General features: G+C 40.8%; 1 protein-coding gene across 1 annotated transcript in view; it reads right to left on the bottom strand.

Moving 5' to 3' along the window:
- The window catches only part of DCST2 (DC-STAMP domain containing 2), a 568,171-nt gene that overhangs the window by 372,383 nt on the left and 183,172 nt on the right, over positions 1-12,616 (bottom strand). The window contains exons 4-6 of the mRNA XM_044079285.1: positions 6,810-7,004; positions 4,855-4,920; positions 4,187-4,400 (exon numbers count right to left, since the gene is read on the bottom strand). Coding sequence (XP_043935220.1) covers positions 4,187-4,400; positions 4,855-4,920; positions 6,810-7,004 — 475 coding nt within the window. The remainder of the gene's footprint in view (positions 1-4,186; positions 4,401-4,854; positions 4,921-6,809; positions 7,005-12,616) is intronic.

Below are 12,616 nucleotides of genomic sequence, written 5' to 3'. Positions count from 1 at the left end.
CTTTGTGCCCACTGAATGGCGCACAGCGATGGTTATCCCACTCCACAAAGGGGGAGCCACCACGGACACCAGGAACTACCGCCCCATTATTTTACAAGCCTGGTCTGCAAGGCCATGGAACATATCATCATGGAACTTATAAACAAAGACATTGGTAATCTTCAAACTCTGGACCCCACCTAGTTTGGGTTTGTAAAAGGCAGATCATGTCTCCTAAACCTGATAGACGTCTTTGAAGCAATCACCAAAGCCGTAGACGAGGGTAAAGTGGTTCACACAGCCTATCTAGATCTCACCAAGGCTTTTGGCACCATCACCCACTCTGGAATTATAGATAAACTCACTAAACTAGGTATAAATCCCTATGTCACAAGATGGGTTGCCAACTGGCTCACTGACAGAACCCACACTGTGAAAGTAGCAGACTCCAAATCCAACTTCAGACCAGTGACAAGTGGAGTACCACAGGGTTCATTCCTGGGTCCTCTCCTGTTTGGTATCTACTTTTCTGAAGTACAGGCTAACACAGAAGGTCTTTGGCTAATGAAGTTCGCAGATGACTGCAAACTAGGAGCCATAATTGAAACTCCTAACGATGTGGATATCCTACAAAAGGGCCTCACTGAGACAGATGCCTGGTGTCAAAGTCATGGCCTCAAGCTCAATGCCAAAAAGTGCATTGTCATCCCCTTTGGTAAAAGCTCTGTATCCATGAGCTACCACATAGGTGGTAGTCTACTTAACACCAAAAGTGTGATAAGAGACCTTGGGACACAGGTGGACAGTAGTCTCTCCTTTTCTAATCACATCGCCACAGTAGTCAGGAAATCCTTCTATGTGGCACACCTCATCACAAAAGGTTTTTCATCCAGGAAAAAAGATGTCATTGTTCCCCTCTACTCGTAACTCATTAGACCCATTATAGAGTACAATGCCCCTTTTGGTATGTACCTCACAAGACATCTACAACAACTGGAAAGGCCGCAGAAATACCTCACAAACAGGATTACCGGCCTCAAACAGATGCCCTATGCAGACCATCTCAAAAAACTCCAGCTTGACTCCATCGCATATTGCCTATGATCTACAAAGCTATGTCAAACCCAGAGCTGTTGGACATGCTCCACTTAAAGAAATCCCAATCCCTCTGAGCTACACGCTCTATGGACCTAAACCTTGTCACCACAATAAACAGAACATGCTGGAGGGATAGATTCCTGTCCCAGAGACTTTTCATACTCTAGAACAAACTACCCATCTATATCAAAAAAAGCTCCTCATTAGCACTCTTCAAGAAAAATCTTGATGATTGGATGGTAAATAGGAAATTCACTCCGGGGATCACCTCTGTGGCTCTACTCGACAGGGGCACAGGAAAATAATTTTCTTGGGTGACAAAAGCCAGGGTACCTTTTTGGCTAGGCTTATATAGGCCCTAGGGCCAATAGCCTAGTACCTACCTATGAACCTATCAACCTATATGCATTATTGGTTACGTGTGGATGGTTGAGGTTTTGACTGCTACTTGTAGTTCATACATCCTGGGTTTGGGTATACGTCACCACATATTGTTATTATTTGCTATAGTATAGGTGCTTGGTTGAATTAGACAGTTAGTTGCTTTTTGAGTCTAACTCAAGGTTTATTATAGTGGTCTGGTTGTTTTAGGAGAATGTATTTTTTTAAGAGTAAATAGTAGGAGTTGTAGAGGAAGGAACAGATTTGGCAAGTATAGTTGTCAAGTGTATTTATGTGCTGAATATTGGTACCCCAGTGAGATGAAGGTTTTGTGGCATCTCATAGGCTATTAGGGTTGATAGTAGGGTTAAAGTGAAGAGTATGGCTAAGAGTTAAGGTAGCATATTGTAATAGAAGTTTATAGGGTTTTTGGTTTTGGAAATTATAGGATGTTGTTTATGTTAGTAAGATGAGTATCTCTTTGAAGAGGGGTAGTCTAGTGAGGAGGTGTTGAAATTAATTAAACTTAGTTATGTTAGCTGTTGTGCAGTGGGTGCAGGTAGTGATGTTAAAGAGACTGGTCAAGAGGTGCGCTAAGTGGGGAACAGGAGGAACTATGGTGACATGGTTGGGGTGGAGAAACTATGGTGACATGGTTGGGGTGGAGAAATGGTTGTTAATAAGGAAATTATATTGGGAGAGGGGTAGCAAAGCACTTCCAAGTGTAGTGCAGCAGCTCAGAGCAAGTTTACTGTTCAAAATAAATGTCCCACTGCCTTGTAAGGGCTGTGGAAAAGGAAGGTGAGTGATTCGTTGTCAACCTAAGCACAACAGATAGGGGGAACAACACTGTAATCAGAAGATATGGTGGGTAAAACAAAGACTGTATAACACTATCTAAAAACACAGATTTATGCATTCCATCTGTTTTGTTAAATAAAACCAAGAATCTTTGCTGATTAAAACTGGCATTTTATTTTTTCCTCCTCTAGTAATCCTGTGTAAAAAGCTTGCTCATGTACTGTACTTGTATTTCCTTTTGGTTTCATTTCATAGTTCTTTAGCAGTCTCTGGCATTATCTGTGAAAGACAAAATTCATGCTAGAACAGGGCTGTACAGGAGGTTTATAACAGCCTACCTTGGAGGCATAGAGTGAAAGGACACAGTTAAGATCTTAAACTTCTTATTAATGGTAGCTTTAGTCGAAAGGCAGCTAATGGGAGGCACAGACGCAATTCCCTGTACTTTCAGAATGCTCACACTGTCACAATTATATTGACACACAAAGCAATATTCAGCTAGCACAGGAAAAAGAGTTTCAAATACGAAGTTATTTTAGCCACTAGGGTTCATTACAGAGGTTGTAAAGATATGTAAAGAGTACACATAATAATAATAATAATAATAATAATAATGGAACTCATATACACACACAGGTAAAGCAATAGATAATCAAATGTGTGCCCTGGGTGGTCTCCTGCACTAAACAAATGGAAAAATGTACACCTAAACAGCCACAGCTGTTTAAATGAATGCATAGCAATACCACAGTTCACCTATGCTGGAACAAATCCAGAGCAGTCACTCCCTTTGACCTTCCCTAGTTACATACTGTTCATAGGTTACAGATTCTGTGCTTTACAGCTACAGTTTCCAAAGACTCAGCAGGTATAAGATACTCAAAGAGGAACTTCATTTGATAAACATCTTAAAGGTTATTGAGTGACTCTTTCCTTTATATAAAACAATACCAACTGGGTAGCTCAATCTTACATTTTCAACAAGAACAGTACCAACAGTTTACCAACATTAAGAAAACAGTGGCATTCCCCAAAATAGTTTACACAGAGAGCAGTTTGTAATCAGAATTCAGCAGTGATCTGTACACAGTAATTAAAACAGGGCAATAAAAAGAAGAAAAAAAAAAAAAAACAAGTTTTGCTTTAAGCACACATCAAATTCCACAGGCAATTAACTTCCTCTAACAAATGATTAGCTTTACTGCTTCTCTGGGGCTGTAGTTTAAATATGCTATAACAGCTACATGGAAATATTCTCGGCATTATTCCTTACTTGTCATTTTTTGTAAACGTTTGCTTTTATTGCTTTAGATCTCTATTTACTGGAGAAAAGGCTAACAGATAGCTCATACATTCAGATGCAGTTTTGTAAAGTATAATTTATCTAACAGGCAGTTTATGAGGAGTAAAGCTATTGGGATGTCAGTGAAGGAACAAATCACTGCTGATGTTACATGTATGATGGCCTCCTCTGAGCAGTTGTCACTCTCACTGGGGAATGCCCAGGATTTGGGCATGCATAGGCATAGCTGAAAGTAGAGGCTTGATGATTGGCAGGAAAAAAACACATAGAGGAAAATAACAAACTTCCTCTTGTACTCCTAGGTTTGAATCACTCAGTCTCCAATTGGCTACTGTGTGACTCTGAGCAGGTCACTTAACAAACCAGTGTTCAAGGACTTCAACTGCAAATGTGCCTTGACCAAGATGGACAACCCAACTAACGTCATATAAATTAAAAAATACTTTGCTTGCAAAGCATTTCAGTTAGCACTGCAGTATATAAAGCTTATCACTCTGTAGTCAACAGCTGTGACAAACACATTGCAACCAAACACACACACACACACACACACACACACACACACACACACACACACACACACACACACATGCACACATTTGTTAGGCCCAATACTTTACTTACTGGATGTACATGTAGCTTATGAACAATGCTGAGGCATAAGTGAACATGCCAAGGAATTCCCGGTATGGCATCACTTTAGCGTTCACATCTTCCATGATATCAAGTGCTATAGATGCCAAGTTGTTAGAAGCATCAGTTGAAACATCAAAATGGCTGATCACTGTAATATTGAACTCAAATTCTCGTCTGATTCTTAGTAAAGCAGTCACAACAGCTAAAGGAAAATAGAAAAAATATATGAGAAGCAACATTTAAAGAGGTATCAAATGGATAGGTAAAGACTCTTAACCTTTTTTATATTTACTAATTGTAAGTGTAATATTGTCTGGAGTTTCTCTCAACAACAGTTATTGCAGACGGCGCTATAGGGGCAGTGCCTGTGGAACATTTCAAAGGCACTAGGCAACAGTGTAAAAACACTGCAAATCAGTTTAATATTAGGGATGCGCCAACCTCACCAATTAAGAGTTACTACAGATGACATGTATGGGAGCAGTAACAACAGATAAGCTGTTACTTTATCTATCAGCTTCCTGTGAGAAGCTATAAGAACAATGAATTTGGGGAAGTTTGAAACAATTTGCATGTGCAATATATTAACATAGCTTGACAGATAAAGAATCTGTATTTTTCATATCTAAAAAGATATTTGCTACTTTGCTACTTACGGTCTGCTACACGTTGCTTCATGAATCCTTGCACATAGTCTGGAATAACACAGAACACAAGCAAAACTAAAAACAAACAAAAATGCAAATTTGTTATCCTTAAGTGTGGCATTATGGCTACAAACAATAACAACTCCATTCCCATTATTATTAACATAGTACACACTTCCTTTAACTACAAGTCTTACTTTTGTTTCTTCTTCAGATCCTCCATATCTCTTTCCCTTCCTCTCTATTCATCTATCCCTCTTAGTTCATCATTCCTTCCTTCTTTTATATTCTTCATTCTATGCCCAACTCTCACACATGCTACAATTGTATATATGGTAAATGGCAACACTAATTGTATTCTCTAATAATGTTGTGATGCCTACTTTTATAACATTTTATTACTCATCTATAATATTTCTGTTAGAAGATACTGACTGCAGACACTCTACACTGGTTGTAGAAGACAAAACAGTAACCCTAGGCTGAACCTGAAAAGGGTCCATTTGGATCAGTGTTCTGCCTGGTTAACAAACAAACAAAGTAAATGAATAAAGTAAAATAAATCTCAAGAACCCAGTGGAACAGAAGGCAAAGCAGTCCATAAAAAACAGCAATATTTAGTGACAAAATAAGCACTTTTGCAATGGCCAACACCGCTTCATCATGTCTGATGAAGAGGTGTTGACCATCATGAAAGCGCTTACTTTTGTACTTAAAAATGTCTTAGGATTATCCTTAGCTAGAGATGCAATTTTAGTTTTGTAATTTGCTTATAAGACTTTATAAGATTTCTGATTTTCCTGCTAAGGCTTAAGGGGGAACTCTTCCTCTATAGAGTGATATCCCTCCTGCTTTTGGGCAACAGTTTCTTCCTCTTGTTATATAACCTGTTTACACTTGAAGTCCACTACAGTGACTTATTTTTATGGGAAGACCTGGTTTTGATCTGGTCAGGCAGGGCAGAGTCTATGTGTTTGTACAGGGTATTTGCATACATTTCTGCTTAGTAATCATTGGTGTCTATGATTGTTGGTGGTATGAAGCTTTTTATACCATCTCTTAGTATGCTGTATTTAGTTTTGGTAAAGTCTTTTATAATTTTTGTTCCTGTGAGGGTGTCAGTTCCAGTAGTTACTTAAAACGAGACTGATTTGTGGTCTGACCTAACCAGGGAGGGTATCATGCATGGAGAAGTACATGACCCCCCCATGCTGGTGAGTACTATGTCCAGAACATTAGATCCCCCAGTGGGGGTGCAGACTATCTATTCCAGAAGAATTGTGTTAACAAAGTCCAGAAACCAATGGGTGAGCATCTTTTTTCTCATGTATAACCCCCAGTATATGGAAGGCTAGTTGAAACCTCCCATGACTAAGTTGTTAGACTGTATGGCAAGTGATTTCAGTAAACTGAGGTAGGTAGTGTGCTTATCCCGGTTTATGGTGGGGGATCTATAGCTAACAATGATGTGGTATGGTACTTTTCCAATAGTTAATTGGACATGGAGTAGTTCGAGAAAGTCATGCTGTTTGACCAGTCTTGACATGTATTAGGTTTTAATGAAGATGGATACACCTCCACCTTTGGCTCCTTCGCATTCATTTTGAAGTCTGAACATCTGGTAAGCACTGTAGCCTTGCATGGCCAGGGTGCTCTCAGTGGCCTTGATCCATGTCTTAGTAACTGCACAGACATCAGCTGGTGCCTAAAGCCAGTTATGTCAGCTTGTAAATGAAGCGTTTGGTAGAATGTCAGTGAAGAGGATTTTGGGTTCATGTCCCCTGCAGGCTGTATAGATGATTTTAGGATTAGGGTCTGGCATAATGGTTAAGGCATTTACCTCACAGACTCAAGATAAAGGTTGAATTCTCACCCTTGTAGAGAAATTGGTTAACAGTCTATAAGGGCAGTTAGCCTAGCAAAAACCTATGCACATAAACATTAACAGATAATTTGTTACTCACTGTTTGCCAGGCCACAAAGAAACTTGAAAAGATCGACAACGTAGCAGAGAAAGTAGAGAAGAGGAATGGCTTTCATACAGTTGTCCCTGGCGTCATCAAAGAGCTTGACACATTTCCTGTAAGGGGATCCCAACTCCTCATTGCACACTTCACCAATATTCACAATCCAGTGCAAAACATTCCGAAGGCATCGAGCTGTGAAACAGAAATAGAAAGTTATACATTTGTAGATTTTTGAAATGCTAAAACATGTAACTAGGAAAATTATCTCTGTATCTTACACAACAAAACACAACATCCATATAATTATGTTGCAGGAAACACTCATCACTTTAAAAACGCCACAAGTTTACAATGGGATTCATTTTACAGAAACATTGGATCAGGGCTATTACTATTAAAGCCTTACAGGGTGTTAATAGGAAATACACACACACACACACACACACACACACACACACACACACACACACACACACACACACACACACACACACACACACACGTAAATACATACATATATATAATATGGTCCAGTAATCTAGTCAAAGAACTTTTAGTGACCTAGGATCATGGAATCACCTTGACACATATAGTCAGGGTAAAAGACAATGATGTAATGTGACATGGCACACAGAGAGGAAGGAAGATGTTAGAGATAGCTCAACACAATGCCTTCTTCCGAAATCATCACATGCAAACATAAAAGTTATGCAGAAACACACATTGCGGAGGGAGGCAAGAGAAACATGTTGGCACCAGTTCAAGTTATGACAATGAGAGCACTGATGAACCAAATACGAAAACCATACAATCCGAACTGGCTGAAGAAAAGGTTTTATTAAATCCAATGAAGCTGTAGCAAAATAAACCCAACTTGTTTAAAAAGATACAAAAAACAAGAAAAATTGTAGTAAGCGCTTTCGTTTGGCTATGCCAAACTTTTTCAAACTGAAATATCATCATTTCCTGTCATTTAAATGATGTGATTCACAGTGATGTAATACAATGTAACTAAAATATTTAAAGTAGAACGATACATTGTAACTGATATTCCATTCTAAATCCTTCAACTGATAAAAGCAAACCCTCAAGAAAACAGACAATTCATGATACAATGGTTGGTCACAATAAAGTTAATGCAATAAGAATATTTGTCCCTTTAAACATGTTAGTGAACAGCGTATAATGCGATCACTGTGAAGAGATTCCATTAGAATAATTCAAGTCCCAGTTGTTCCCTGGGACCAACCATTGTATCATGAATTGTTTGTTTTCTTGAGGGTTTGCTTTTATCAGTTGAAGGATTTAGAATGGAATATCAGTTACAATGTATCGTTCTACTTTAAATATTTTAGAACGGATCATTAGTTACGTTGTATTACATCACTGTGAATCATATTATTTAAATGACAGGAAATGACGATATTTCAGTTTGAAAACGTTTGGCATAGCCAAACAAAAGCGCTTACTACAATTTTTCTTGTTTTTTGTATCTTTTTAAACAAGTTGGGTTTATTTTATTACAGCTTCATTGGATTTAATAAAACCTTTTCTTCATAGGTTCATAGGTTCATAGGTTCATACTAGGCTATTTGCCCGAGGGCATTTACAAGCCTAGCCCATAGTTTTGTGGCTTACGCCACCCCTTTAGTATGGGGAACTATACCCATTATTTTGCTGTGCCTCTGTTGAGCAGTGACACTGAGGTAATCCCTGGGGTATATCTGCGATCTCCCATCCATTGGTCAAGATTTCTCTTGAACAAGGCCAGCGAGGTGCTCTGCCTCACATATACCGGGATTTTATTCCACAGCATAGGGAGTCTTTGGGTGATGAATCTATCCCTCCAGCACGTCCTATTAATAGCCGTGTCGAGGTTTAAGTCTCCCGCCCTTGTGGCTCTGACGGATCTAGATTTTTTGAGACTCTGCTACACTTTGCTGTGAAGGAAAGGTTAGTTTGCTGTTATATTTTGTATTTCTGTATTGCCTTTCTATATTTTGAATACTGTAGTTTGTTTTCTTTACCTTGTGTTTTGCTTGCATTCTGTTTAACAGCATATTAAAACTTCAAAAAAGACCACAGCTCTCTCTGTTCTGAGTCAGGCAGAAATACCACTGTCTTTCTAGTTGCCCGCCTCTTATGTTAATCTGACCATATATCTCATTTCTCTCTACTTTCACTGGCTTATGTGAGTAATCACAAAACCATCACTTTTGAAATCCCACCCCTTCAATTATTTAAATTTATTGGCCATCCTACAGTATTTCATAGTACCAAAATACAAAAGTAACCACCCCTTTCAGTCCATCTTGCTGTTTTAAAAATAGTAACTCTCCACTAAACCTTAACTTTTAAACAGGTAAAACTCAAGTTACCTACTTTCATATCTAACTTCTCTAGTGCACACTGCAGAGTGCATTCTTCTCAATCTTACCTTTAAGCATCCCTGTTACTAGCACTTTCTCTAATACCTAAAAGATCATCTCTACTTGACTCCAAGTAGACTTTTCTCTATCTGTTAAACCTAGCACTTGCTCCTACAGTACTTATTACCTTGATACGGCACTCTTATAGATAGCACCCCAAAAAGGCAAACCCTCATTTCTCGGTCACTCCGTCCCCGGAATCTCTTTTAAAGTTTTTGTCTAGTCCTTCTAGCATGTCGAGGATCAGTTGCTAGTGTCCTCTCCTGCTCAGCTGGTGAACCTGGGAATATTGAGGCAATGTTACAATTGCCTCATGTACACAGACAACCCTCTCCTCCTCCCACAAAACACAAATACATGCGAGAGATGCAACTATACGGCCAAACTGGAGGCTGAGCTCTCTCAACATAGGACTGGCAAGACCAGTCAGGAGGAGAAGGTTACCACACACACTATAGACCCAGTCTCACATAGTACCATCACAACCTCAAATCATACACATAAACACACAAAGACATACTCGGCTCTGATCAAAAATCTACCAAAACAGCAGAGGCCACCAAAGCAGACACCCAAACAACCACCACCTCAGAACACAACACCTGCAACACATAGACCTCACAGTCAGAGTGTCAAAGAGTCACAGCCCTTAAGGCCAAACACAATGCCAGACACACTAGTCATTGGTGACTCCATAGTCAGACACACTGGCGTCCGCTCACCAGACTGAGTAAGGAGAAGGTCACAGTAAGCTGCCTGTCGGGCGCTAGAATCTGCCACATAACGCAAGCACTCAGGTCTCTCAACAGCAGGTACAAATATGACTCAGTCATTGTTCACGCTGGTGTAAGCGACCTGAGGCGTACCTCCTTGGACTACATGAAAAGAGACATTGAGGAGCTCTCTGATTATGTAGCCCAGGCAGGTATGACCCTGACCTTGAGCAGTATCCTACCTTCACCAAGAATGATGCCACAATACAGAGATAAGATGATCAGCTTTAACAATTGGCTTAAACTCTGGTGTCATTCAAAGGGGATCAATGTCTGTCTGCCTGGGATGACATGCTGGACAAGCCACGCTGCAAGGGGCGGCTTGCACCTGTCACCCTGGGATTCCGGATATTGGCAAAGGCTCTTGCCACCCCATAGTGCCTTTTTAGGCAAGGCTCAAATTCTAAACCTACCACCCTAGAACACAAAAAGGAAAAAACTAAGGGTAATGCTGCTCAATGCCAGAAGTCTAAATCTCAAAATGCACTCGAGGCCCTTCTCAGTATGGAGAACATCGATGTCTGTGCAGTGACAGAAACCTGGTTCAAGGCTCCTGAGAGCACCCCAGCACTATCAGGTTTTACCTCTTATCATGCGTTCGGCCCCAAAATCCGGACAATACCAAGAAAGGAGGGGTATCCATATTCATCAAAGACACCCACACCTCAAGACTGGTGGCAACGCGATGCATCGGAGACCATCCAGGTGCAATTAACCATAGGCAAGACTGCTCTGCAAATTGTAGCATGTTACAGGCCACCCTCACAAACTCAGGAACCTCACATGGCCTTCCTGAAAACACTAGAGGATAAATGTATCACCAAACACCATCATACTAGGTGACTTCAATTACCCTAATATAGACTGGGAACACTACTCAAGCCCAAACACCCTAGCCCAAAAGTTCCTGGAATTCATAAACTCAAATGCCATGGAACAACTAGTCACCATCCCCACAAGAGGAGAAAACATACTTGATCTCATCATCACGAACATGGGAGCACAATGTTCAACACCGAAGTATACCCCTCACTGGTGAGATCAGATCACAAACTAATCTCGCTGGAGGTCCTCATCCCACCCCACCTGAAATAAAAAGACCACAGTAAAGAACTTCTCGAAGCCGACTTCACACTTCTAAAGACTAGTGTGGTCTCCTTTAAGGCCCCGAGCGGCGGAAAACAGTACTCAAGCCGCTGAATCACTTACAAATGCCTTCTACCAGCACCTGCAGGACTGCATGGATAAGGCAATCCCAAGCAAAACAAAGACTCTTTGTACCAAAGGCAAGCGTCCACTCTGGTGGACCCCAGCCATAAACAAACTCTACAACAAAAGGAGGAAGCTACTACAAGATAGAGCAAAATCCTTAAAAGGTAAGACACCCTTGATCACTATAAGTAAAAACTTAAGAGCTCTCATAAAATCATCCAAAGCAAATTTTGAGAGAAAAATAGCTAAAGACTCAAAAGACAATCATAAGGCCTTCTTTAGCTATGTTAGAAACCTGGGAGGAAACTCCCAGATATGCTCAGAACTAGTTCAAAATGATGTGAAGATTACTGATCCTACAGACATTGCCAACATACTGGCTGACAGGTTCAGTGCAAACTTCTCCCCTCCCCAAAGGAGAGATATCTATACCAAGCGATTGCAGCCCCCAAACATCTCCAACGCCCAAGTGAGAACTGCTCTCTCCAAAGCAAAAACACAGCATCCATGGGACCTGATGGTGTCCCGGCTGTGTGCTCCACGAACTCAACGAGGAATTAAACCCACAGCTAGGACAGCTGTTTAATCATAGTCTTACTTCTGGATACGTACCCAGGGAGTGGCGACTGCAACTGTGGTCCCACTTCACAAAGGCGGTGCCTCCACCGACCCTGGAAATTACCGGCCCATTAGCTTGACAAGCCTTATCTGCAAAGCCATGGAGAGGATCATAATGGACCTCATAAATAAAGACATAGGGAATTTGCAGACTTTGGATCCATCCCAGTTTGGCTTTGTCAAAGGCAGATCATGCCTTCTAAACTTGGTTGACTTTTTGAAACAGTCACCAAAGCCATTGATGAGGAAAGGCAGTCCATACAGCCTACCTCGATCTGGCGAAGGCCTTTGATACAATACCCCACTCGGGTATCATTGAAAAACTCATCAGCTTAAATGTTAACCCATACATCACAAGATGGGTTGCAAACTGGCTGAGTGACAGAACCCACAGGGTCAGAGTTGCTGGCGCCATGTCAGACTCAAAGCCTGTCACAAGTGGTGTACCACAGGGCTCAGTCCTGGGCCCACTCTTGTTTGGCATCTACTTTTCCGGTACAAGCAAACACAGGAGGGTTATGGCTGACAAAGTTTGCAGATGACTGCAAACTGGGCGCCATAGTAGAAAACACATCTGACACAGATATCCTTCAGAAGGGTCTCACAGAAACGGATAACTGGTGCCAGAGCCATGGCCTAAAGTTAAATGCAAAAAATGCATAGTCATACCCTTCGGGAAAAACAAGGTTACCCCTAGCTACCAAATAGGTGGCAATCCACTGAGTACAGAAGAAGTTATCAGGGACCTGGGGACCCAGGTTGATAGTAGTCT

The sequence above is a fragment of the Protopterus annectens genome, chromosome 8.part0 (assembly GCF_019279795.1).
Source record: "Protopterus annectens isolate FY-2018-M chromosome 8.part0, PAN1.0, whole genome shotgun sequence".
In the NCBI taxonomy this organism is placed as follows: Eukaryota; Metazoa; Chordata; order Ceratodontiformes; family Protopteridae; genus Protopterus; species Protopterus annectens.
The sequence above is the reverse complement of the archived record's forward strand: the minus strand, read 5'-3'. Positions and strand labels throughout refer to the sequence as shown.